Source organism: Hemiscyllium ocellatum, unplaced genomic scaffold (genome assembly GCF_020745735.1).
Source record: "Hemiscyllium ocellatum isolate sHemOce1 unplaced genomic scaffold, sHemOce1.pat.X.cur. R10, whole genome shotgun sequence".
In the NCBI taxonomy this organism is placed as follows: domain Eukaryota; kingdom Metazoa; phylum Chordata; class Chondrichthyes; order Orectolobiformes; family Hemiscylliidae; genus Hemiscyllium; species Hemiscyllium ocellatum.
The window spans coordinates 1,062,460-1,087,016 of record NW_026867604.1 but is presented as its reverse complement, the minus strand read 5'-3'; the positions used below and the strand labels follow the sequence as shown (position 1 = coordinate 1,087,016).

At 43.1% G+C, this 24,557-nt stretch overlaps 1 protein-coding gene across 3 annotated transcripts in view; it reads left to right on the top strand.

The window, feature by feature from the left end:
- Positions 1-2,643: 2,643 nt before the first annotated feature.
- The window catches only part of LOC132809107 (uncharacterized), a 59,122-nt gene continuing 37,208 nt past the window's right edge, over positions 2,644-24,557 (top strand). For all 3 annotated transcript variants that reach the window (XM_060822516.1, XM_060822514.1, XM_060822513.1), the window contains exons 1-5: positions 2,644-2,749; positions 13,890-13,939; positions 19,758-19,902; positions 21,383-21,459; positions 21,545-21,721. In XM_060822516.1, coding sequence (XP_060678499.1) covers positions 13,906-13,939; positions 19,758-19,902; positions 21,383-21,459; positions 21,545-21,721 — 433 coding nt within the window. In that variant the 5' untranslated portion in view covers positions 2,644-2,749; positions 13,890-13,905. The remainder of the gene's footprint in view (positions 2,750-13,889; positions 13,940-19,757; positions 19,903-21,382; positions 21,460-21,544; positions 21,722-24,557) is intronic.

Sequence of the window (24,557 nt, the reverse complement as noted above, 5' to 3'; positions counted from 1 at the left end):
ACTTGCGACCTTTCACCACAATGATTTTTTTCCACATTCTTCCTCTATCAGTTCATCCCGATTGCCCTCAGAAGGTCACCAGTCTCCTTCTGGAGCGTATTGACAGTCTTGTCCTCAATTATGTTCTGAACCAGAGAGATCCACAGGTAAACAACAGTCAGGTGAAAGAGCACAGCATCGCACTGAGTATGAGGACGTCGAGAAATCAACGTTTCGGTTGTACCCCACAGTGTCTGTTTGGAAACTCTCTGATCATCTTAATACTGAACGCTCCATGCCCTGTTCTGAGACTGTGTCCCATGGTTCCAGCTCGCAGTGACATTGTGGGAAATCAAATATCTGAAGCATGTTGAAATGTCTGAAACTAATACAGATTCTGAAATTATGAAAAATAGATGCAAAGATCGTTAGATATTAATAACACAGAAAAAAATATTCTTTGGCTGCTATTCTAATCCCGGTTCGAGCTTTTGTTTCAGAGCTCTGCGCCCCTTTGTAACAAAAGCTCATACCTAAATACCTCTCTAAAGTTTTGAAGGTTTCTGTCTCGACCACCCTTACAGACATTGAGTTCCAGATTCCCACCAACCACTTGGTGAAATGATCCTGACAGTACATTAGGTGACAAATTAATACCGTCCCTTAAACTAAGCCATACTCTGAAAAAAACAATCATTAACATGAGTGACGACACTGAAACTAAAGCAACCCCTGAAACCAGCACAGACACAGAAGACAATATATTTATCCAAATTAATGCAGCCTCCTGTAAAGTTAATTGCACTACAGCTGGCGAATTGAATGCTGTTACTGAACCTACATTGTGGAGGGATTTGATCACAGCAGTTAGGGTGCAGAGACAATTTACCGCAATCTTCCCTGGGCTGAATATTCTCACAAATGAAGAGGATTTGAACAGATTAGGTATAGTTTACTCATAGCAGAGGATATTGGGATTAGAAAATACTGTAAATGAATAATGTTATGGCGGATTTAGGCAGAGTAAACAGAGTAATTAAATTGTCATTGGATAGGCATATGGACGAGAATGGAATAGTGCAGCTTAGACGGGCTTCAGATTGTTCTCACAGGTCGGCACATCATCGAGGGCCGAAGGGCCTGTGCTGCGATGTAATGTTCTATGTTCTAAAGAGGAAAAGCAACTTTTGACGTTGATGGAGACATCAAAGTCACGGATGGGAACATAGATTTGAGGTAATCGGTAGAACGTGCGAAGGATGTGTGAGCCAAAATTTCTTACAGAATTGGGGTGGGATTCTGAATCCCTCATATAATTGGAAACAAATATTTAGGTATGCCTTTACGAAGGTAAACAAGATTCTGGGTTATATATTGTAAAAGAGTTTCGAATTATTTGGCTTTTGTTTTTGTCTGGCCGTAAGTTGATCAGTGGAAGGCCCTTTTTTGGTGTTGCAGGTTTTCTATGACTCAGTAACTGCATGGTGTCTGTGTATTAAACAAGATAAACATTGTGGTTGGTCGTTCACTTGGTATGATTGTCGATTTGCAGTGGGGTCCCAACCGAGTGGCTTCACTTCCCACAACAGCATAGAATGCCATGATGGCCCTTCCTTCTCAACCCTTTCCTCCAGCTGAGGTGTGTTGTCCCTCCAGTGAAACTGCCACTAATTGTCTCTTTCATCGCCTCCTGCAGTTGGAAGTGAACCTCCTGTAAACAATACACGATGTGCAAAACACCTACTCTCCCGGAGGAGACGCATAACATTGGATACTACGTTACTTCAACTGTTTTTCCAAGTCTTGTTTAAAGATTGTGACATTTCCCATGTCAACATCCCTCCAAGACTGTGCAATCCAGACTGTTACTATTCATTTCTCTCAAATCTTCTCCAAACGTCCTGTCTCTCACTTTAAAACGATGCTGCACTATTTTTGACCCTTGTTGACTAACAGCCTTCTGCCTTTAGTGGAAGAACATGCCTGTGGTCCTGCATGACTTTGGCGACTTTGCGTGTCTTCAGACAACAAAGCTAGGCATTTCCATTGTATCACAATCTTGGGACTGTCATACAAAAGAAAAAGAAGCGAAGGAAACAAAGGATTGTGGACGCTCGGAATCTGAAACAAAAACTGAAATGTCTGGATAAATTGCAATAGGACTGACAGCATCCATGGAGATTTAACGTTTCAGGTTTTAAATTGTGAAGAAGATTCTCTGGACCAGAAATACTAGCTTTGTTTCTCTTTCCACAGAGGATGCAAGAACTGCTGAATGTTCATTTTGCTTTATAACAGCATGGTTTTCATTTCCATATTGCCATTCTGTCCAATTTGCATTTAAATTGAGATAATGTCACATTTTGTCTCATTATATTCTATGTTTCAAATTTGTATTCTGCAGATAAAACCTGCCCATATCTCTTCTCAGATTATTTCTGTTGCTTATTCTGAAGCTAATCTCAGTTACCATACATCCTTCATCACGGAAGTCTGTTACGAGACTAAAAAACAAACTAATGAGATGCTTCTTTGTTTCGGGTATTTAAATTCTTCCAATGCAAAATCCTGAGTTTGCATTGAACGTACATTAATGTAAATCTTTGGCGTACCATAGATAGCATAATAACCATTGTCATTGCATGTGTAACATAGTGGGTAGCGCTGAATGTGCCATTCGTAATATCAAGACATTCTGCCTGACTGAAGAGGAATGACATGAACATATAACCTGCTGTATCTCAAACCAGCATCACCTTTGGAGATTCTGGTAAGCAGCCCAGTGTGAACTAATGATTGAAGTAAGCCCATCAATGATTGACTTGGTGATTATTCTACCGATGCAATGCTCCTTTCATGGACATTTTGTTTCGAATGTTGACAGCGTTTCAAAACATCAGGATTGGAAATGGAGCTAAAGAAGATAATGCCTGTACCAGGAATGCATAGGTTTTAATGATTGGGTGTTTGGGGATTGTTCATGTGGAAAAATCATTGTTGGGCTCAAAGGTTTACCCATCGAAAATGGCGTTTGTAATTAATGCATAGTATTTTGTTTGTTTGGGTCTCTTTCAAGGAAAGTGTCCGATATGACTCTATCTGGTTCACAGTGAATGAGAAACATAGACGTAACGTCAATTGGGTTGTCATTGACAGAAGGAGTTGAATTGCCCTCTGCCTCTCAATGCACCATTTGAAGTTGGGAGGTCGATGTCAATCTTGTGGGGACGGAATGAGAGAAATTGGTTGATCCCACGCTGCATTTTGTGGCCACAGTCATGACGAATTGTAAAGATCGCGCTGGCATTTTAGGTTGGAATGAGTGAGTGAGGGAAATCTCAATCTGTGTCTGTGGAGAGGAAGTCTGTATGGGGAAAGAATGGCCTATTATTTGTGCTCCACAAACTCTAGAACAATAAGTAGCATGTGTTACATTAAATACCGAAGGAAATGTTGGATGTTTGTGATAATACAAAGGCAGTGATCATGAATATCCCCAATCTACAAATTATTTCGAGAAAAGAAATCAGATCCTTTTCAGAAACCTATCTTTTAAAGTGCTGAGATTTTCTCCGACTTGTTTGTCCAGCAAACCTGACATGTTTGTTTTTTATTCATTTTTGTTTGCTTTCTGGAGCTACCGAGTAATGCATTATTCTCCATTGGAGCAGTTGACTGAAATGTAGACACAGAGAAGGTGATGGACGTTGAAAATAGAATAGTAAATGTTTCACAACGATGTCTGATTTAATCCTGCACAGTTATAACACAACCAAAAACACAGTAATCTCAACACTCGTCCCAATTTCCTGCCCTGGGCCTGCACTCCCCGTGTCTGCATGGGTTTCCTCCGGGTGCTCCGGTTTCCTCCCACAGTAGAGAAAGTGAGGGCTGGAGATCAGTGCTGAAAATGTGTTGCTGGAAAAGCGCAGCAGGTCAGGCAGCCTCCACAGAGCAGGAGAATCGACGTTTCGGGCATAATGCTGCTCTTTGGATGCTGCCTGACCTGCTGCGCGTTTCCAGCAACACATTTTCAGCTCTTTCCTCCCACAGTCCAAAGATGTGCGGGTCGGGCGAATTGGCCATGCTAAATTGCCCGTTGTCTTAGGTAAGATGTAAATGTAGGGGTATGGGTGGGTTCTGCTTCGGCGGGTCGGTGTGGACTATTTGGGCCGAAGGGTCTGTTTCCACACTGTAAGTAATTTAATCTAATCTAAATGTTCTATCAAAAGAGTTAGGACACTCAGCCCATCATGCCTGATCAGAAGTTCAGTGAGATGAAATTAGGAACCAAGATTGAAAGCTTCTCTCATTCACTTATGTTTATGCTGAAGCCGGCTCCCTTCTGTCAATATCTGTGAATATCCTGGTCAATGTCCTCTGCACACTCTGCAGGACAATTATATCCCTCCTGTAATATGCGGTTTCCAGAACAACATACGGCAGTCTGGGTGTGGCACAAAATATGAAACTGAAGGGAGAATTATTCATAAATCACCCATAATTTGATTAACAGGTTTTGCAGGACCAACAGAATTTAATGTTTCACAAACCGTTAATGCTTATCCATAAAGAAAGTAGTAAATGTCAGAAACACATTGTGACCTTTTCACTACAATGAACTTGTGTTCTGTTTTCGCTGATATTCACACTCTGTCTGCGAGAGTGGTTACAGTAGTGTGGCAGCCCAAATGTGTTCCGAGGAAGAGTAAATACCACAACAAGGTGGAGAAGGACATGGGCGGGACAAGTGGGATTAAGAAATCACTGACTTGTGTCTGATACAATAACTGAGTGGAAGGGGCTGTATTGACTGAGTGGAATGAGAAGTATTGACTGAGGTGAATGGGATAGTCTGACTTAAGGGAATTGGATGCAGTGACTGAAGTGAACGGGTTGAATTGAATGAGGATAGTGGGATGCACTGACTGAATGGAATGGCATGTGGTGACTGAGGCTAATAAGATATAGTGACTGAAAGTAGTGGGAGGGAATTACTGAGGTGAGGTTGGATTTATGAGTGAGGGGAAAGGAACATACTGAGTGGGATGCAGTCACTGAGGACAATGGTAATCATTGACTAAGGGGATGGACTGAGGGGGTGAAGGTACAGTAGGGGCGATTGACAGTTATAAGGTAGCCAGGAAGGATCTAAAGAGAGAGCTAAGAGCAACAAGGAGGGGACATGAAAAGTCCTTGGTTGGTAGGATTAGGGAAAACCCAAGGGCTTTCTATAGGTATGTCAGGAATAAAAGAATGACTAGGGTAGGAATAGGTCCAGTCAGGGATAGTAGTGGGAAGTTGTGCGTGGAGGCTGAAGAGATTGGAGAGACACTGAATAAATACTTTTCGTCAGTATTCACTCAGGAACAGGACATTGTTGCCGATGTGAATACTGAGTCACAATTAAGTAGAATGGATGGCTTTGAGATATGTAGGGAAGAGGTATTGGAAATTCTGGAAAGGGTGAAAATAGATATGTCCCCTGGGCCTGATGGCATTTACCCTGGGATTCTCTGGGAAACAAGGGAGGAGATTGTAGAGCCATTGGCCTTGATTTTTATGTCCTCTTTGTCTACAGGAATAGTGCCAGAAGACTGGGGGATAGCAAATGTGGTTCCCTTGTTCAAGACGGGGAGTAGGGATAACTCTAGTAACTATAGGCTGGTGAGTCTCAAATCTGTTGTGGGCAAAGTCTTAGAGAGAATTGTAAGGGATAGGATTGATGAACATCTGGATAGGAATAATGTGATCAAGGGTAGTCAGAATGGTTTTGTGAAGGGCAGGTCGTGCCTCACAAACCTTATTGAATTCTTTGAGAAGGTGACTAAGGAGATAGACGAGGGTAAAGCGGTAGGTGTGGTGTATATGGATTTTAGCAAGGCGTTTGATAAGGTACCCCATGGTAGGCTACTGCAAAAAATACGTAGGTATGGCATTGAGGGTGAATTGGAGATTTGGATTAGGAATTGGCTGGCTGGAAGAAGACAGAGGGTAGTAGTTGATGGTAAAGGTTCATCTTGGAGTGCAGTTACTAGCGGTGTTCCGCAAGGATCTGTTTTGGGACTATTGCTGTTTGTCATTTTTATAAATGACCTGGAGGAGGGGCTAGAAGGTTGGGTGAGCAAGTTTGCGAATAATACGAAAGTCGTTGGAGTTGTTGACAGTGAGGAAGGATGTGGCAGGTTACAGCGGGATATAGATAAGCTGCAGAGCTGGGCAGAAAGGTGGCAAATGGAGTTCAATGTAGGTAAGTGTGAAGTGATTCACTTTGGTAAGAGTAACAAGAAGATGGAGTACTGGGCTAATGGTCGGATACTTGGTAGTGTGGATGAGCAGAAGGATCTTGGTGTCTGAAAGATCTCTGAAAGTTGCCACCCAGGTAAATAGTGCTGTGAAGAAGGCATATGGCGTACTGGCTTTTATTGCTAGAGGAATTGAGTTCCGGAGTCCTGAGGTCATGTTGCAGTTGTATAAGACTCTGGTGCGGCCGCATCTGGAGTATTGTGTGCAGTTTTGGCGCCATACTATAGGAAGGATGTGGAGGCACTGGAACGGGTGCAGAGGAGGTTTACCAGGATGTTGCCTGGTATGGTAGGAAGATCGTATGAGGAAAGGCTAAGGCACTTGGGGCTGTTTTCATTGGAGAAAAGAAGGTTTAGTGGTGACTTGATAGAGGTGTACAAGATGATTAGGGGTTTAGATAAGGTTGACCATGAGAACCTTTTTCCACGTATGGAGTCTGCTATGACGAGGGGGCATAGCTTTAAATTAAGGGGAGGTAGGTATAGGACAGATGTTAGGGGTAGATTCTTTACTCAGCGAGTCGTGAGTTCATGGAATGCCCTGCCAGTAGCAGTGGTGGACTCTCCCTCTTTATGGGCATTTAAACGGGCATTAGATAGGCATATGGAGGAAAGTGGGCAAGTGTAGATTAGGTGGGCTTGGGTAGGCGCAACATCGAGGACCAGAGGCCTGTACTGCGCTGTATTTTTCTATGTTTTATGTTCTATGAAGAAAGCTTGAACAGTCTGTGATGTTTATCCTAGGAGCATAGCACGTGACACGGGTGGCTGTGGGCATTGGGTTAAGCTGGGGAATGTCGAAGCGTGGGCCCGATGCAGATGTAACAAAACTAAGAAAGGTATGGACAAAGCAGACAACAAAGAACGTTTCTGGATTTAAGTTTGTTCACAGAAGTGGAAGGTACATTTTCAGATGTTTCATCACCATACGAGGTAACATTGTCAGCGACACATCTGGATAGCAGTAAATTGATAGGTCAGAGTCAGCATGGATTTATGAAGGAAAAATCATGCTTGACTAATGTTCTGGAATTTTTTGAGGATGTAACTCTGAAGATGGAGAACCAGTGGATGCAGTGTACCTGGACTTTCAGAAAGCATTTGATAAAGTCCACATAGGAGGTTAGTGAGCAAAATTATGGCGCATGGCATTGGGGGCAAACTACTGACTTGGATTGAAAGTAGGTTGGCTGACAGGAAACAAAGAGTAGTGATAAACGGCTCCATTTTGAAATAGCAGACAGTGACCAGTGGGGTACCGCAAGGATCAGTGCTGGGACCACAGCTTTTTACAATATATATTAATGATATAGAAGATGGTATTAATAGTGACATTCGCAAATTTGCTGATGATACAAAGCTGGGTGGCAGGGTGAAATGTGAGGAGGATGTTAGGAGATTACATGGTGACCTGGACAGGCCAGGTGAGTGGACGGATGCATGGCAGATGCAGTTTAATGTGCATAAATGTGTGGTTATCCACTTTGGTGGCAAGAACAGGAAGGCAAATTACTACTAAATGGAGCCAAATTAGGTAAAGGGGCAATACAAAGAGATCTGGCTGTTCTTGTACACCAGTCAATGAAGGCAAGCATGCAGGTACAGCAGGTAGTGAATAAACCTAATAACATGCTGGCCTTCATAACGAGAGGGATTGAGTATAGAAGCAAAGAGGTTCTTCTGCAGTTGTACTGGGCCCTGGTGAGACCGCACCTGGAATATTGTGTGCATTTCTGGTCTCCAAATTTGAGGAAAGACATTCTAGATATTGAGGGAGTGCAGTGCAGGTTCATGAGGTCAATTCCTGGAATGGCGGGACTATCTGATGTTGAAAGATTGGAGCGACTGGGCTTGTACTGAAAGGGGATCTGATTGAGACGTTTAAGATTATTAAAGGATTGGATAGTCTGGAGGCAGGAAACATGTTTCCGCTGATGTGTGAGTCCCGAACCAGAGGACACAGCTTAAAAATAAGGGGTCGGCATTTAGGACAGAGATGAGGAGAAACTTCTGCACCCAGAGTGTGATGGCTGTGTGGAATTCTCTACCCCAGAAGGCAGTGGAGGCCCAGTCTCTGGATTCGTTTAAGAAAGAGTTGGATAGAGCTATCAAGGACAGTGGAATCAAGGGTTATGGAGATAAGGCAGGAACAGGATACTGATTGAGGATGATCAGCCATGATCATAATGAATGTTGGTGCAGGCTCGAGGGGCAGAATGGCCTCCTCCTGCACCTATTGTCTATTGCCTATTGAGCCTCCGAACGAAGCACTGGTGGTGTAGCCTGCTCTCCATTTATATGTGTGAGATTCCTAGAGCTGATAATGTTATTTCCTGTGGTGTCATGCCTTCCTGTGGTGCTGTCGTTTCATGTTCTTTTCCTCAGGGAGTGGTAGATGGATCCAAGTCAATGTTTTTATTGGTATATTTCCGGTTAGAATGCCATGCTTGTAGGATTGCTCGTGCATGTCTCTGTATGGCTTGTCCGAGGATGGATGTGTTGCCCCAGTCGAAGTGGTGTCCATCCTCATCCATATATAGAACATAGAACATAGAACAACACAGCGCAGAACAGGCCCTTCAGCCCTCGATGTTGCACCGACCTGTGAACTATTCTCAGCCCTTCACCTACTCTCTCCCAAAATCATCCATATGCTTATCTAAGGATTGGTTAAATCTCCCTGATGTGGCTGAGTTGACTGCATGAGCAGGAAGGGCATTCCACGCCCTTACCACTCTCTGTGTAAAGGACCTGCCTCTGACATCTGTCTTAAATCTATCACCCCTCATATTGTAGTTATGTCCCCTCGTACAAGCTGACATAATTAACATAGGAGAAAGATTTTCACGGTCTGCCCTATCTGATCCTCTGATCATGCTGTGTGTCTCTATCCAATCCCCTCTGAGCCTTCTTCTTTCCAATGAGAAGAGAGTCAAGTCTTTCAGCCTTTCCGCATAAGACCTTCACTCCAGACCAGGCAACAACCTGGCAAGTCTCCTCTGCACCTATTTCAATGTTTTCACGTCCCACCCAAAATTTTCAGGGGACCAGAGCTGTACACAATATTCCAAGTGTGGCCACACCTGCGTTTTGTACAGTCGCAACATGATATTGCAGCTCCAGAACTCAATCCCTCTACCAATGAAATCTAACACACTGTATGCCTTCTTAACGGCACTATCCACCTCGGTGGCAACTTTCAGGGATCTATGTAGATGGACTCCAAGATCCCTCTGCACATCCACGCTACCAAGAATCTTTCCCCATTGACCCAGTACTCTGCCATCCTGTTATTCTTCCCAAAGTGCATCACCTCACATTTAACTGCATTGAACTCCATTTGTCACCTCTCAGCCCAATTCTGCACCTTATCCAAAGTCCCTCTGCAACCTGTAACATTCTACGAAACTGTCCACTGCTCCACCGACTTTAGTGTCGTCTGCAAACTTACTAATCCATCCACCTACGCCTGCGTCTAAGTCATTTCTAAAAATGACAAACAGCAGTGGTCCCAAAACAGATCCTTGCGGCACACCACTAGTAACTGGACACCAGGCTGAATATTTGTCAAAAACCACCGCTCGCTCCCTTCTTGCAGAAAGCTAATTTCTAATCCAAACTGCAAAATCACCCTCAATTCCATGCCTCTGTCAGGATACTAGTGAGAGGGTAACGTAATTTTGTGGTGAGATGATGTTCATGTATCCAGGTGACTAGTGTTCTTCCTGTTGTCCAATGCAGTGTTTGTTGCAGTTCTTGCAAGGTATATTGTAAATAACATTAGTTTTGCTTAGTGTTCGGAAAGGGTCTTTCAAGTTGACGAGAAACTGTTTTAGTGTGTTCATGGGTTTGTTGGCTATCATGATGCCAAGAGTTTTGAGTCGTCTGTCAGTCGTTTCTGAGATGTCTTTGATGCAGGAGGGAGTGGCTAGGGTTTCTGGACATGTTTTGTCTGCTTGTTTGGGTTTGTTGCTCAGTAATCGGCGGACAGTGTTCATTGGGTACCTGTTCTTTTTAAACACACTGTTTCAGTGATCTTCCTCCATTCTGCGTATATCCTCTGTGCTGCAGTGTGTGACGGACCATTGAAATAGTGTTCTAATGCAGCTTCATTTGTAGACGTTGGGATGATTTCTTCTGTCGTTCAAAATTTGTGTTGTTTTCCTGTCAATGCCAGTATGAATTTCCCCAAGGACAAGCCAAACAGAGAAATGCACGAGAATACCTCGAAGCATGGCATTCTGACCAGAACTCTATCAACAAACACATTGACTTGGACCCCATCTAACATTCGCCTGAGAAAGAAAACAGGAAATGCCATCACCATAGGAAATGATGTCACCACAGGAAATGACATCACCGACCCGAGGAAACTCAAACATATAAATAGAAGGCTACACAACCAAAGCTTCATTCTGGACTTCACTGAAGATGTTACCTCGTACAGTGATGAAACATCTGAAAATGAATGTTCCAGCTCAAAGAGCAAACCTATATCCAGAACCTAAACCTGAGCTACAAATCTCCTCAAAACTCGCCAAAGAACTTTTCAGCATCATGTGGAGGGGTCGTTGAAATGGCTAGAACATAGATGTAAAATCAGGGCAGGAGATCTCAAGGTTGTGTGAGGTTATTGCTTCCCGCAGAACTTGTACTGGGAAGCCAAAACTCTCATTACGTTGGAAACATATTGCGAAGAAGTATTTAGATGCACCTCAGCGATGTCAAGTGATGTCAGTGTAGGTGTCACATTCTGTGAAAGTATTGGAATTGTTAGTGTTGGATTCTGTGTGGCGGGGGGCTTTGTGATGTTGATAGTTACATCTCAATGTCTGTGGTGTACCTTTGACTTCCATGTGATATTCAAACCAAGTGGACTTTGGCAGCTCAACTGGTAGATCAGCTGATTTGTGACGCAGAATGATCCAAACAGAGGAACTTTCTTTCCCACAACGGCTGGCCTGGCCATGGAGGACTCTTCTTTTCAATCCTTCAATCCACCCGTGGTTTGTTGACTCTCAGGGTAATCCACCAATTGTCTACTTCACAGAATCCTCTAATATATGAGAGCCACGTTCACCCTCTTGACTCTGAACCATTAAAATACACTGGCCATGTCAAATTCACGTCCTTAACCCATACCCTTGAATAGTAAGGCACAAGTGTTCATCCAAGTATTCTGTAAATGATTCGACGTTCGCCACCTCCACTTGCTTGTTGTCAGTGCAATCCCGACCACCACTACAACTTGCACGGATTTTCTTTTAACTTCGCCATCCCCCTCCCGCCTCCCAAATGCACATAAATGTCTGCCTCTCATCGTAAAATCCTGTCATCTTGATATTCCACCTGATGGAGCAAAACGAACAGATACTTCCTTTCTGGAAAGTGAGACCAGCCCAACTGCAAATGTTGGCAATCTGAAAACTATACAAAACGTTGTGACGAACTCAGCAGGTCTGGCGTGACCTGAGGAGAGAGAAACAGATTTAACATTTCTGGTTTTACATGAAGGGTTTTGAGAACTCAAACATAAACTGGTTATTCCTCCACAGATGCTTACATCACCTGTAGAGCTACAACAATCTCTGATTTTGGTTTAAACTGTCATCACAGTCCATTTCATAAAGTATTTTCTTCCACTTCCTCTCCAAAAGTCGATAATGTCGCATATTGCCTCACTATACCGCATCTTTAACCTTATAGCCTTCACATAAAACTTTCCTGATGAAGGGCTTATGCCCGAAACGTCGAATTTCCAGTTCCTTGGATGCTGCCTAACCTGCTGCGCTTTTCCAGCAACACATTTTCAATTCACATAACACCTGCCAAGATCTATGCCTAACTTCATGTCATCCCAGCTGTTTACAGAGGCATGGATAAAAGGTCAGTATGTCGGCCAATGTTAATTACACAGCACTCTTCATGACAGACTAATCATTCTAGGATATGTTAAACAATGCCATCAAAACAATGCAGTTTGCAACAAAAACATGAAAAAAATGCAGAAGTAAATATTTCTTAATTTGGTTCTGTGGATTTTTCAATTAAAATGACACAGTTTACCATAATCATTATATGTGTCATATCGTAGGCAGTCCTACGTACGTTACTGTAGACATTTCAAGTTTAAAACAAGTATAAACAATTAAATTGTAGTTCGTTTGTTGGGCCCATTTGAAGAATGAAACACAGAGTTGATGTTAATCTGTCTGGACCCCAGATTGGGGGATGAACATGAACGTTAAATATCCATTAGTTTATCAGTGAGAAAAGCAGACGTAGCTCCTTCTGTCTTTCAATGTCTTTTTGAAAGTGGATACGAAATTTCAAGTCAACCGAGAGATAGTGGGATACAGCAATCAATATTTCACAGCTCCAATAATGGAGAGAGATTTCTTCGGGTCTGGGTGAGTGAGTGAGCAAGGGAGAATTTGATCTGTCTCTCTGAAGAGGTAAAATTGTTGGCAAAGTAATGGAGTATTAGCTGCGGCTGGCAGCTTCTTGAGCAATAAGCTCATTGCGGCTGGTGATATATGAAGCAAATTTGAGGATGCTTGGGATAATACAAAAGAAGTGGTCATGGAGATCTTTAATCTATACATGATTTTGAAAACAAAAATAGAGAATGGTTTTAATAGCCTGTGTGAAGAGTTCATGGGAAAATCTTGCCTTATTTTCTTAGACCAACCTGTCATGAAAACATGAATCTCCATTGTACAACTTCCTTTTTGCCTTATGGACCCACCAGGGAAAATGTCGTTCTCTCCAGAGCAGTGGAGGTCATGAGTGATGAAAAAGATGAGCAAATGTCTGACATCGTTTTCATTGACTACAGCACAGTAGCAATTATACAGAACAGAAAACGAAGCTAATGGCTACACTCAACCCAATTGATGCTCATAGCCTTCAATGTTATGAAACGCAATCCAAACACTTTTCAGTGTTTCCAGCCTCAACATTTACAAATATTGCAGCGCAGGGGACAGATAAAGTTCCATCCGCTCGGTTCCCAGTGAGGAAATTGTGTAGATTACACTCCATAGGTGAATTCTTGAGTGAAAGGGGCGAAGTTAAATTTGTGTGTAAGGGTCCAAGTGATGGGGCGAGATCATAGAAATAGAGAAAGCCAACAATGTAAAAAAGTCTATTCGGCCCATTGAGTCCATAGAGACCGTCCAAAGAGCATCTCACCCACACCCTCCCCCCGACCATATTCCTCTAAGCCCGCATTACCCATGACTAACCCACCTACCGTGCAAATCCATATATAGTATGTGCAATTTCGCATAAGTAATTCACCTAATTTGCACATCTTTAAACTGTAGGAGAAAACCAGAGCACTCAGAATAAACGACGCAGGCAAGGGGAAAATGTATGAAATCCACACAGGAATTTGTCCAACAGTAGAATCGACGTGAGCACTGTGAGGCAGCAGTGCTAACGATTGTGTCTCTGTGTCACACTGACAGAGCACAAAACCAGTAAAATTAAATTCTCTGCAGTTAATTCCCGGCCCCCCGCCGCCCCCAAACACGACACATTTTCTCCTATTCTCGCTTGAATTCCCCTTCTCTAACATAAATTATCTGTTTCACTTTCTAGAATATCACATAGTGAGATGAGGACACTGCTGCTGATTCTCGGGTTGCTGAGTAAGTCATTTGCATAATAGTCAAACTTCATTGTGGTTTATTTAAATTTAGACTAAATGGGAACAACAGCTCACCTGGTACCATACATTCGTGACTTTATGAATATTCCTGCGATTTGCATGTTGCAAAGAACAATGCCTTTTTTGCAGTGTACACAGAACATAAATGGAAATTTGAAAACTAAGTTGAATGGTAGGAGTTTGTTAAATCGACTTCCTCGTTCCCAATGGTGAGCTCATTCATATTGAACTGATAAAGGATTAACCAGCCTTTTTTTCCAAATGGGGAATATCTGGAATCAGTAGAAGCTGAAGTGACTAATTTTCTACCCACAGTTCTTACCCAATTACAGTGGCAACAACAGTTAGAAATGCCACTAAAGCCATCTGCTGATTATTGAATGGACCAAGTCACCAAATTCAGTTTGGAATCTTTTCATCACTATTTTAATTGATACTGTACCGAGTCGGATTCATGTTGCTCCAGTGTACACACGATGCAGCATTCATATGATTCTTAATTCGTCTGTGAAATCTGCTATTAACCCTGCCAATAGCATGGGAAAGAAATGAACCAGACCTCTCCAGTCTTTCATTGCAACATTCAGGCCCTCAAGCCCGTTTGAGCATTCAATGAGATTGTGGCTGATCTGTGATCATAGAAATCAAGTTATCTTTCCTTTTAATTATTTGTTTCATTTCTACATAGGCCAAGGGTGGCTATCCCCACAGCATTGCTTATTATACAGGCACAGAGCTGTTTACTAATCACATACAGTGTGATTCTCTGCATCATGCATTCTGAACAGATTTGCGATTGTGAGAATTAACCCTCAAATTTGTAAGTGAAGAAGGCGATTAAAGCAGATGCATAATATTAACCGTTCAAGCTGAGAAATAAGTGAATGGCGCTTTCAGCTTTTCCTCTCACTCACACGTTCTGTGAAAGAGATTGCAGGAGTGGGAGAGCTCAACAGTGAGACTGGTAAGAGGACAGACCATGCCAAGGGGGTGGAGGGCTTGGGCAGGGTGTGTAGGAGTGAGGCTTGTGGGAAGTAATCACTGAGGTGAGTGTGATATTGTAACTGAGTTGATTAGAATATTATAGCAGGGGTGTCAGATTTAGCGACTATGTGGAATGCATTGAAGTGAATGACCAAAGTGGAATGTAATAACTGAGTGGATTATGATATGAAGCCTGAGGTGAGTGGGATGTGTTAACTGAGGTTAGTCGGTTTGAATGAGTGAGATGGCCTGGGATTTAGCCATTGTGCGGTTTGGGATACAGTAACTCAGGTAAGTGGGAAACAATGAATGAGAACTGTGGGTATCAGTAACTCAGGGTGGTGAGGTTTAGTGACTGAGGGAAATGGGATACAGAAACTGAGAGACGTGGAATATAGAGACTGCTGTCAGCATGGTATGGTGACTGAGGGGAGTTGAGCGGAGTGATCGAGTGTCTGAGTGGAACACGATGGAGTGATTCATTGGAGTGAGATGCAGATAGAGAGGGAAGTAAGAAGTGGTGACGGTGGGAAGTGAATATAGTCACTGAGGGGAGTGGGTTGCAGTAATTCTGAAGAGGGGAATGCAATTCCTGAGGATAGTGTCGTGCTGTCACTGAGGGGAGTGGAATGCAGTCAATAACTGAATTCGGAGATCGTAATTGAGGCGTGAGAAATGCAGAGATTGTGATGAGTTGTGTTCTGTCAAAAATGGGACCATGATGTTGTGACTTTTCTGAGTGTAGTTTCGTGAACGGGGAAACAGGACACAGCGAGTGAGAATGTGACACAGTGACTGAGGGGAATATGTTGAGGTACTGAAATAATTGAGATGTAGTGACTTTGGGGAGTGGGATGTGTTGACTGAAGGTAACAACTGGGAGAAATGCGATACAATGACTGAGGATAATTCCATGTTGCAACACAGAATAATATCACACAGTGACCAAAAGGTGTGGAATGAAGTGTCCGATGGGAATGGATTGTATTAGGTCAGAGGGTCGGTGTGGACTTGTCGGGCTGAAGGCCCTGGTTCTGTACTGTAAGGAATCTAATCTAATCGAAGAACTGGAGAAATAAAAATGCCAGTTTTGGAGAATTAAAGTTTCTGAGCAACAATATTCCAACCCAGAATACAACACACTGCACTTTCTGCACGCACTGGACCCTGATTACAGACCACACTGGGCTTCATCTCGAGTTCCAGGAGGCTGGGAGATCGCTTTGGAATTGCCTCGAGGCCAAGAAACCACGCTGAGATCTTTTCAGGCCGAGGGACTACCACGTACCACAAGAAGACCACGTGCAGAAATTGAGGGGTTTGGAGTGTACTGAGTTAGAGCATGGAGGGTGCAGTGACTGAGGGGAGTGGAATGATATGCCTGAGGTATGCTGTCTTCCCTGAATAAGGAGAGGGAGATGGTGTGACTGAGCCGGCTGGGTGCTGTGTCAGAGTGGATAATGAATTCATTGACTGAGGAAAGTGCCTCAAAGTGACGGAGGGGAATATGATGCAGCTTGGCATTCGGGTGTAATGACAGAGGTGACTGAGATTCCATAACTGAGGGGAGGAGATGTGGTTATTGAGATGTGTGAGATGCAATGAATGAGGATGCGGTCCCGAATGCAGTGACTGAGGTGAATAGAAGGCAGTGACTGAGGGGAGTGAGATACAGTGACTGAGGGGAGTGAGATGGGGTGTGTGAGGGCGTGACGTGTGGCTGATGGCAGTGTCTTCCAATTACACATCAAAGTGAGAGAAGGTGAGTACCAGAGGTCAGGTAAATTAACTGAATGGTGTGGCTGTTCATGGCAGTTATATATTATTGGGCTTTTTTCCTTTTGAAATGTCGATCACATCATATCCTAACTAACTTAATCATAGAGTTGGACAGCATAGAAACAGACTCTTTGATCCAATTCCACATGCTGACCAGATATCCTAATCGAGTCTAATTTGCCATCACTCGTCCAATATCCCTCTTAAAGTTTCCTAATAATATTCCCATCCAGATGCCTTATAAAAGTTACAATTGCATTAGCCTCCACCATTTCCTCTGGCAAATGAATCCATGCACCCACCATTCTCTGCATGAAAATATTACCCTTTAGACCCCTTGTAGATTTTTCGCCTCCAGACTCCGCCATCCCAGGGAAAATATCTTGTCTATTTACCCTAACCGTGAATCACATCAATTTTTAATCTCTACACAGTCACCCCTCAGTTGCGGATGAATCAGGGAGAACAGCATCAGCTTATTCAGCCTTTCCCTTTAGCTCAAATCCTCCAACCCTGGCAACATGCTTGCAAATCTTTTCTGAATCGTTCAAAGTTTCCAAATATCCTTCTGCTAGAATGCAGACCAGAATTGCATAAAATATTCCAAAAGTGTCCTAACTAACGTCATGACCTCCCAACTGCAGTACTCAATGCTCTGTCCAATAACGGAAAGCATACCAAATCCCAAGTTCACCATCCTATCTACCTGCGACTCCACTTTCAAGGAACTATGAACTGCATTCTACGGTCTCTTCGGTCAGCTACACTCCCTAGAACGTGACCATTAAGTGTATAAGTCCTGCTCTGATTCGCCTTTCAGAAATGCAGCACCTCGCATTTATCTAAATTAATCTCCATCTGACACTCCTCAGCCCATTGGCCCATCTGACTAAGATCCAGTTGTGCTCTGAGGTAACCTCCTTTGTGCACCACGACAGCTCCAATTTTGGTGTCATCTACAAATGTATTCAGCATACCTCCTATGCTCACATCCAAATCATTTATATCAGTGATCAAAAACAGTGGAAAGATCACCCCTCCTTGTGGTACACCACTGTTCACAGGCCTCCAGTTTGAAAAGCAACCTTCCACTAACACCGTCTGTCTTCTATCTTCAAGCCAGTTCGGTATCCAAATGGCTAGTTCTCCCTGCATTCCATGAGATTTATCCTTGCTAACCAGTCGACCATGAGGACACATTTCAAATGCCTTACTGCAGTCCATGTAAAGCATATCCACTGCTGGGCCTTCATCAATGTTGTTTGTTACTACTGATCAATTAAACTGCATATATTTCAATGCAAGAGGCCCAATGTTGAAGGTAGATGTAGTGAGAACATGGTTTGGGACACGGGACTGGGATATGATAGCAATTTCAGAGACATGGCTGAGGGATGGATAGGACTGGCACTTTAATTTTCGAGGATTCAAATGCTATAGGAAGCATAAAAAGGGGGCAAGAAACGAAAAGGAGCAGCGTTTTTGATAAGGGATAGCATAATGGCTGAACTTTAGAAGGGAATTCTTATGTATGCATCCAGGGAAGTTATTTTGTTGGTACTGCGAAATAGAACAAGGATGAACACCTTACTGAGATTGTATTCTAGATCCCGCCTTACAGGCAACGTGAAATTGTGATGCAAATTTGTAAGGAGATCTCAGTTATCTGCAAGAATAATAGGGTGGTATTGGTAGAGGGCTTTAATTTGACTGAGAATGCCAGAGTGTTCAGGTTTTAGATGGAGTCGAAGAATGTGGTGCTGGAAAAACACAGCCAGTCAGGCAGCATTGGAGGAGCAGGAGAATCGACGCTTCAGGCATCCGTCCTTCATCAGGGCTTATGCCTGAAACGTCGATTCTCCTGCTCTTCAGTTGCTGCCTGACTGGCCGTGCTTTTCCAGCGCCACATTTTCGACTCTAATCTCCAACATCTGCGGTCCTCAATTTATCACTTTAACTCCCCCTCTCACTCCGCCAATGACATGCAGGTCCTTGGCCTCCTCCATCTCCAGACCCTGGCCACACGGCGCCTGGAGGAAGAGAGCCTCATCTTCCGCCGAGGAACCCTCCAACCACACGGGATGAATGTAGATTCCTCCTGCTTCCTCATTTCCCCTCCCCCCACTTTATCTCAGTCCCAACCCTCGGATTCACCACCGCCCTCTTGACCTTCAATCTTCTTCCTGACCTCTCCACCCCCACCCCTCTCCGGCCTAACACCCTCACCCTCACTTCCTTCCACCTATCGTACTCCCAGCGCCCCTCCCCCAAATTCCCTCCCCCCTACCTTTTATCTCAGCCCGCTTGGCACAACAGCCTGTTTCCTGAAGAAGGTCTTATGCCCAAACGTCGATTCCCCTGCTCCTCGGATGCTGCCTAGCCTGCTGTATTTTCCCAGCACCACACTTTTCAACTCTGAGGACAAAAAAGTAACCAGGGAGACAATACGGCCCCTCAAAGATCAGCAAGGCACACTATGTGTGGAGCCACATGAGATGGGGATATTAGAATCGAGTATTTTGCATCCGTGTTTTCTGTGGAGAAGGACATGTAAGTTACAGAATGTGTCGAAAACATGGTGATATTTTGAAAAATATCCATATTACAGAAGAGGAGATGCTGGATCTTTTAAGTTTGGATGAATCTGTTTCGGTACTTTCTGGCAGTGCTGTTTTGAATTCAAACAACTGTTGTGTCAAACTAAATTTGTTCTTGGTTGTTAATTTCTTCTTTCACCATCCATCTTTCCACCTTGACCTCTCGTTCTCTGTTCTCCCTTCTCTGAGAACAGTTCATTCAGTCCTATACTTTCCAGATGCATTGGAATATCGCTTTCTATGATCAAATCTCTATACCTTCATTTTGTTCCTTTACTCGGGAACTGGTTTTCCAGAGGATGCAGTGATGTTTCTTCTTTCCGGGTCGCTATGGTAACTCAAGATTGCAGTTATGGATGTGTGAATGTATTTGCAGCTCGCTTTGTGATATTGGTGATAATTTGCACAATCATGTTAAAACATCTTTCTATCATATAGAACTCTCGACAGCAGAGACTGACCCGTGTGTAAATCACAAAGTACTAAATGATGCTTGGAGGAGCATAGATTGCAATAGTACTCAATGTTCCAATGAGGTGAAGAGCGATAATGAACTCGAGAGTGGATGGTACAGGTTTAACAGGTAACAGGGAAAGCGTAATCTATGTTCCATAATCTATCAATACAGTATTAGGAGTGTGTAACAGCAGAGTAAAAATGTGTAATATCGTGTGCTTTGGATTTGGACAAGGATGTGGAAACGCATGGGAGAGTAAACTAGAGCAGCCAGAGGGAACCAATGCCAATGCGGGAAGTATAAGCAAATTTCATACCGACGTTCCTCCGAGACTGAAACTGAACGTGGAATCCTGGCGATTTGAGACAGCAATGCTAACCACTGAACTCCCGTGTCACTAATGCTGCTGATTCGCATATGGTGGTAGAGTGAGGAGGTGGGGGGAGATAGGGAAGGATTTTGTCACTTTGACAAATCAGTGGCAGATGGGAGATAATTCTAGTCAGTGAAAGGTGATTCCAACTGGAAAAAGGAACATGTCAAACGAATGCTAAATGTCAAGAGCTTGGAGAAACATAAAGGGACTTGTGATGATCCTGCACATATCGCTGCAAGTGGCAAGAGAGTGCAATGGGATAGTTCAGGAGGTGTGCATAATTCTTGACTTTTTCAGTCCAGGCATAAATTATAAGAGCAAGTAGAACAAGTTGGAGGAGTGCAGAACTTTGGTTATTCACAGCGGCTGTATTGTGTGATACTCTGGGAGCATTGCATTGGATAGGGTGCAAAGGAGGTTCACCAGGTTGTTGCCTATAATGCAGCATTTCAGCAATGAAACAAAAAGCTGCATATGTGTGGCTATTTCTTTGAAGCAGAGAACTTTGAAAGAAGACTTGATGGAAGTCTACAATAGTATGAGGAAAACTGTCAAGAGTTTCTAGAAATTTTTTGCACTGATAAGCACGGGGAACCTTCCCCCTCCAAACCCCGTCCCCACCAGGTCGAAATAAGAACAAGGTGGCATAATTTTTAAGTGGTTTTGATTGAAATCGAGAAAGAACCATTTCACAAAACATTACAGTGCAGCACAGGCCCTTCGGCCCTCGATGTTGCACAACCTTTTGAAACCAATCTGAATCTCATCTAACCCATCCTATTCCGTTCTTGTCTGTACGCCTATCTAAAGACCATTTAGATGCCCTTAAATTTGGAGAGTCTACTACTGTTGCAGCCAGTGCGTTCCACCTCTGAATATACTCTGAGTAAAGAAACAATCTCTGACATCTATCCTATATCTGCCAACACCTGAGTTTATAACCAAGTCACCTTATGCTTGTCATCACCATGAATGGCAATACGTGGAGGCTTATGCAAAATGCAACTGTCAGTTTATTACTGCTGCATGAATATCTAGTATATGTTGATAATGTGGTTTGGAAGTCCATGTCATGATATGGAATGGAGACAGAAGTTAAAGTGTCACCTCTTGAAAGAGAAGAGTAAATTGAAGGTGACCACTATGAGAAACCGTTGAACACAGTGTCCATTCCTCTCGAAAGGGGCAGTCAATTAACTGTGATGAGTTCGCTCTTTCTCCTTTGTTCAGTTCCGGTGGATGGAAAATGCCAGAGACTGCTGTTCCATCACATCATTGCTCCACAGAAGCTCCAGGCTGGTTAAAAGGTACGTTCACTCTTTCCACAGAACATGTATTCGCATTCGTTGCCCCTAAAAGCAAGATAATCAAATTGTGAACTGGTTATTGCAGGTACTCATCCCACCGAGTCCCAGGGAAAAACGGATGGCACAGTATGTTTCAACTGGAAAGGCAACATCTGCCGTTGGACCGAACAGATAACGATTCAAAACTGTTCCAATTACTTTGTGTATTATTTGAAGAAAACAAGAAAACAAACAAAGAAAGCAAAACGCGCTTACTGCACAGGTACACTTCTGTTATGTTATAGAATGACTGAAAATGAAGTGTCGCTTTAACATCAAGTCACACCAATGAATTTACACGCATTCTGCTTCGTAAATAAACAATGCAAAGGGTTACAGCAAAGCAAACTGAGCATTCCTTTTACAGTTCTTCTTCAGTTTGCTGTCTGAAGTCACACCATATCTCCAGCTGCTTGATAGCTAGGTGCAGGAATGAACCACAGAACGACGGCATTTGAAGGAGGGATCGCACTCATGTTGCTCATCCCTAACCTATAAGCTTTTGGACTTCAAACATTCTGCAGGAATCTGAACACATATTCACAGCCGTCGGAGTAGATGAGAGGGAGATGATGGAATGCAGTGAATGGGATGGGGGCTTGGAGCCAAGTGGAAAATAGTGCTGCAGAATGTTGATGAATGTTACCCATATATGCTTCCATGAGAGATTGAATAAAGCCCCATTTTTGAATTTTTAACTAAATTATAATCCCGCAGAATTGAGAGCGAGTTGCTGACATAGCTGGAAAATTTGAGTACAAAGCAACAAAATATGGGGACTATCCACAGTGCTCCGATTGGCAACATGTGACTAGTGGTGTCCCACAAACACCTGCAATAGGTCTTAATTATTCACATCATTTCTTAACAACTTGGATGACAGGATCGCATCCGAGTTTTCTCATGACATTAGGTTACACAGAATAATATACAAATTGGAAGATTGCATAGAGTTGCAAAGGAATTTAAAAGACTAAATAAATGGGGGTAACTGTGGCAGATTGGCTTCAGTACAAGAAAGCGTGTGTTAATCTATTTTGGATCTGAAATGATCAGTCAGGGTACTTTCTGACCAATATAAAGATAAATATAGTGGATGTACAGAGTGGCTCAAGGGATCAGTTACTAGGCCCTTTAAAATATCATAAATGAGTTCAGAAAATAACTAAGAAAGATAATGCAATACTACCTTTATATCTATAGGATTAGAGTATAAATATTCTTGCAGCTATACAAAACCCTAGTTAGACCACTCTGACAGTAATGTGAGAAGATCTGGGATTCATGTCTTTGAAAAGGTATACTGTCCTTGGATGGATAATGATGTAGGGTTAATGGAGTGACACATAGACTTCAGTGATTACATTTCCGGACTGAATCGACAAATGAGGTCTATTTCTCTGATCGGAGTCCTCAAGATGTGAACAGAAGAAAAAAAGATATAAACTATTCCCATTGGAAATTCTAGAAATAACGAGCGCATTCTCAGAATTTGGATTGACGGTTCTGGAGAAAAGTTAGGAAGCACTTCCAGTCACTAACCAGGTGGTAAATGTTTTGAAATATTTTCCGTAAATGGCATTATATGCTGGATCAGTGTTTCTCATTAAATTTGAGACAATGTTTCTTCCGTGCATGCGTGAAGTAAAGGATGAAGGAGTTTGGGCTAATGGCTGGTCGATGAGTTTCATGAGGCTGGGAGATCACTCTGCAATTGTCTCGAGCACAGGAAAGGCTGAGGCCTTTTTATTCTGAGGGATTATCATGTACCACAAGAAGGCCACCACGCTGATGCAGAAATTGAGGGATGTCGAGTGCACTGAGTTAGGGCAGTGAGGATGAAATGACTGAGGGGAGTGAAATGACAAACCTGAGGTATGTCGTCTCTATTGGATAAGGAGAGGGAGATGCTGTGACTGAGCCGAGTGGGTGCTGTGTCAGTGTGGATTATGGATACACTGACTGAGAAGAGTGTCTTGACGTGATGTAGGGATTGGGATGCGGCATGGCATTTAGGTGTAGTGACTGAGGTGACTGTGATTCTGAAACTGAAGAGAGGGGTATGTATCTATTAAGATGTGTGTGATGGAATGAATGATGACACGGTCACTAACGCAGTAACTGAAGTGAGTAGAATGCAGTGACTTAGGTGAGTGTGACATATTAACTGAAGTGAGTGAGATGTGATGATTGAGGGATTTGAGATATAATGATTCAGGTGAGTGTGACATAGTGACTGAGGGGAGGGAGATGTGGTGTGTGATGCCATGAGGTATTGTGACTAATGGTAATGTCTTCCGATTACAAAGTAAAGCGAGAGAAGGTGAGTACCAGAGGTGAGATGAAGTCACTGAATGGTGTGACTCACAGTGACAGTTTATTTTATTGAGCTTTTCTCCTTTGCAAATATCTATCACATTATATCCAAAATAATGGATGGCATGGATCAGCACTGACTCCTTGATTGTTTATTTTTTTTTAAATAATCGAATCCCTACAGTTTGGAAGCATGCCATTCGAGTCCACACTGACACTCCAAAGAGTATCACTCCCATACCCTATTCCTGTAAACTGGCATTTCCCATTGCTAACCCAACACTCCTGTATACTCTGGAGCAAGTTAACAAGGCCAATCCACCTAAAAGGTACATTATTAGACCGTGGGAGGAAACCAGAGCATCCAGAGGAAACCCACGTAGTTATGGGAAGAATGAGCAGACTTCACCAGACAGGCCGCCGAGGCTGAAACTGAACGCGAGTCCCTGGTGCTTTGAGGCAGCAGTGCTAGCCACTGAGCTACCGTGCCACTGATGTTGTTGTGGTAGGTTGGGGGTGGGGGGGGGGGGGTAATGGTTGGATTTGGACACGGAGACACGTCAGTGGCATATTGGAGATAACTCTGAGAAGCGCAAGAATATTCAAATTGGAAAAACAAGGACAATGTCAAACGAATACTCAATCTCAAGAAAAGAGAGAACTCGGAGAAATAGGGGGACTTGTGGTGCTCTAAGCAGGTCGCTAAAAGTGGAAAGAGAACGCATTGGGATAGTTAAGGAGGA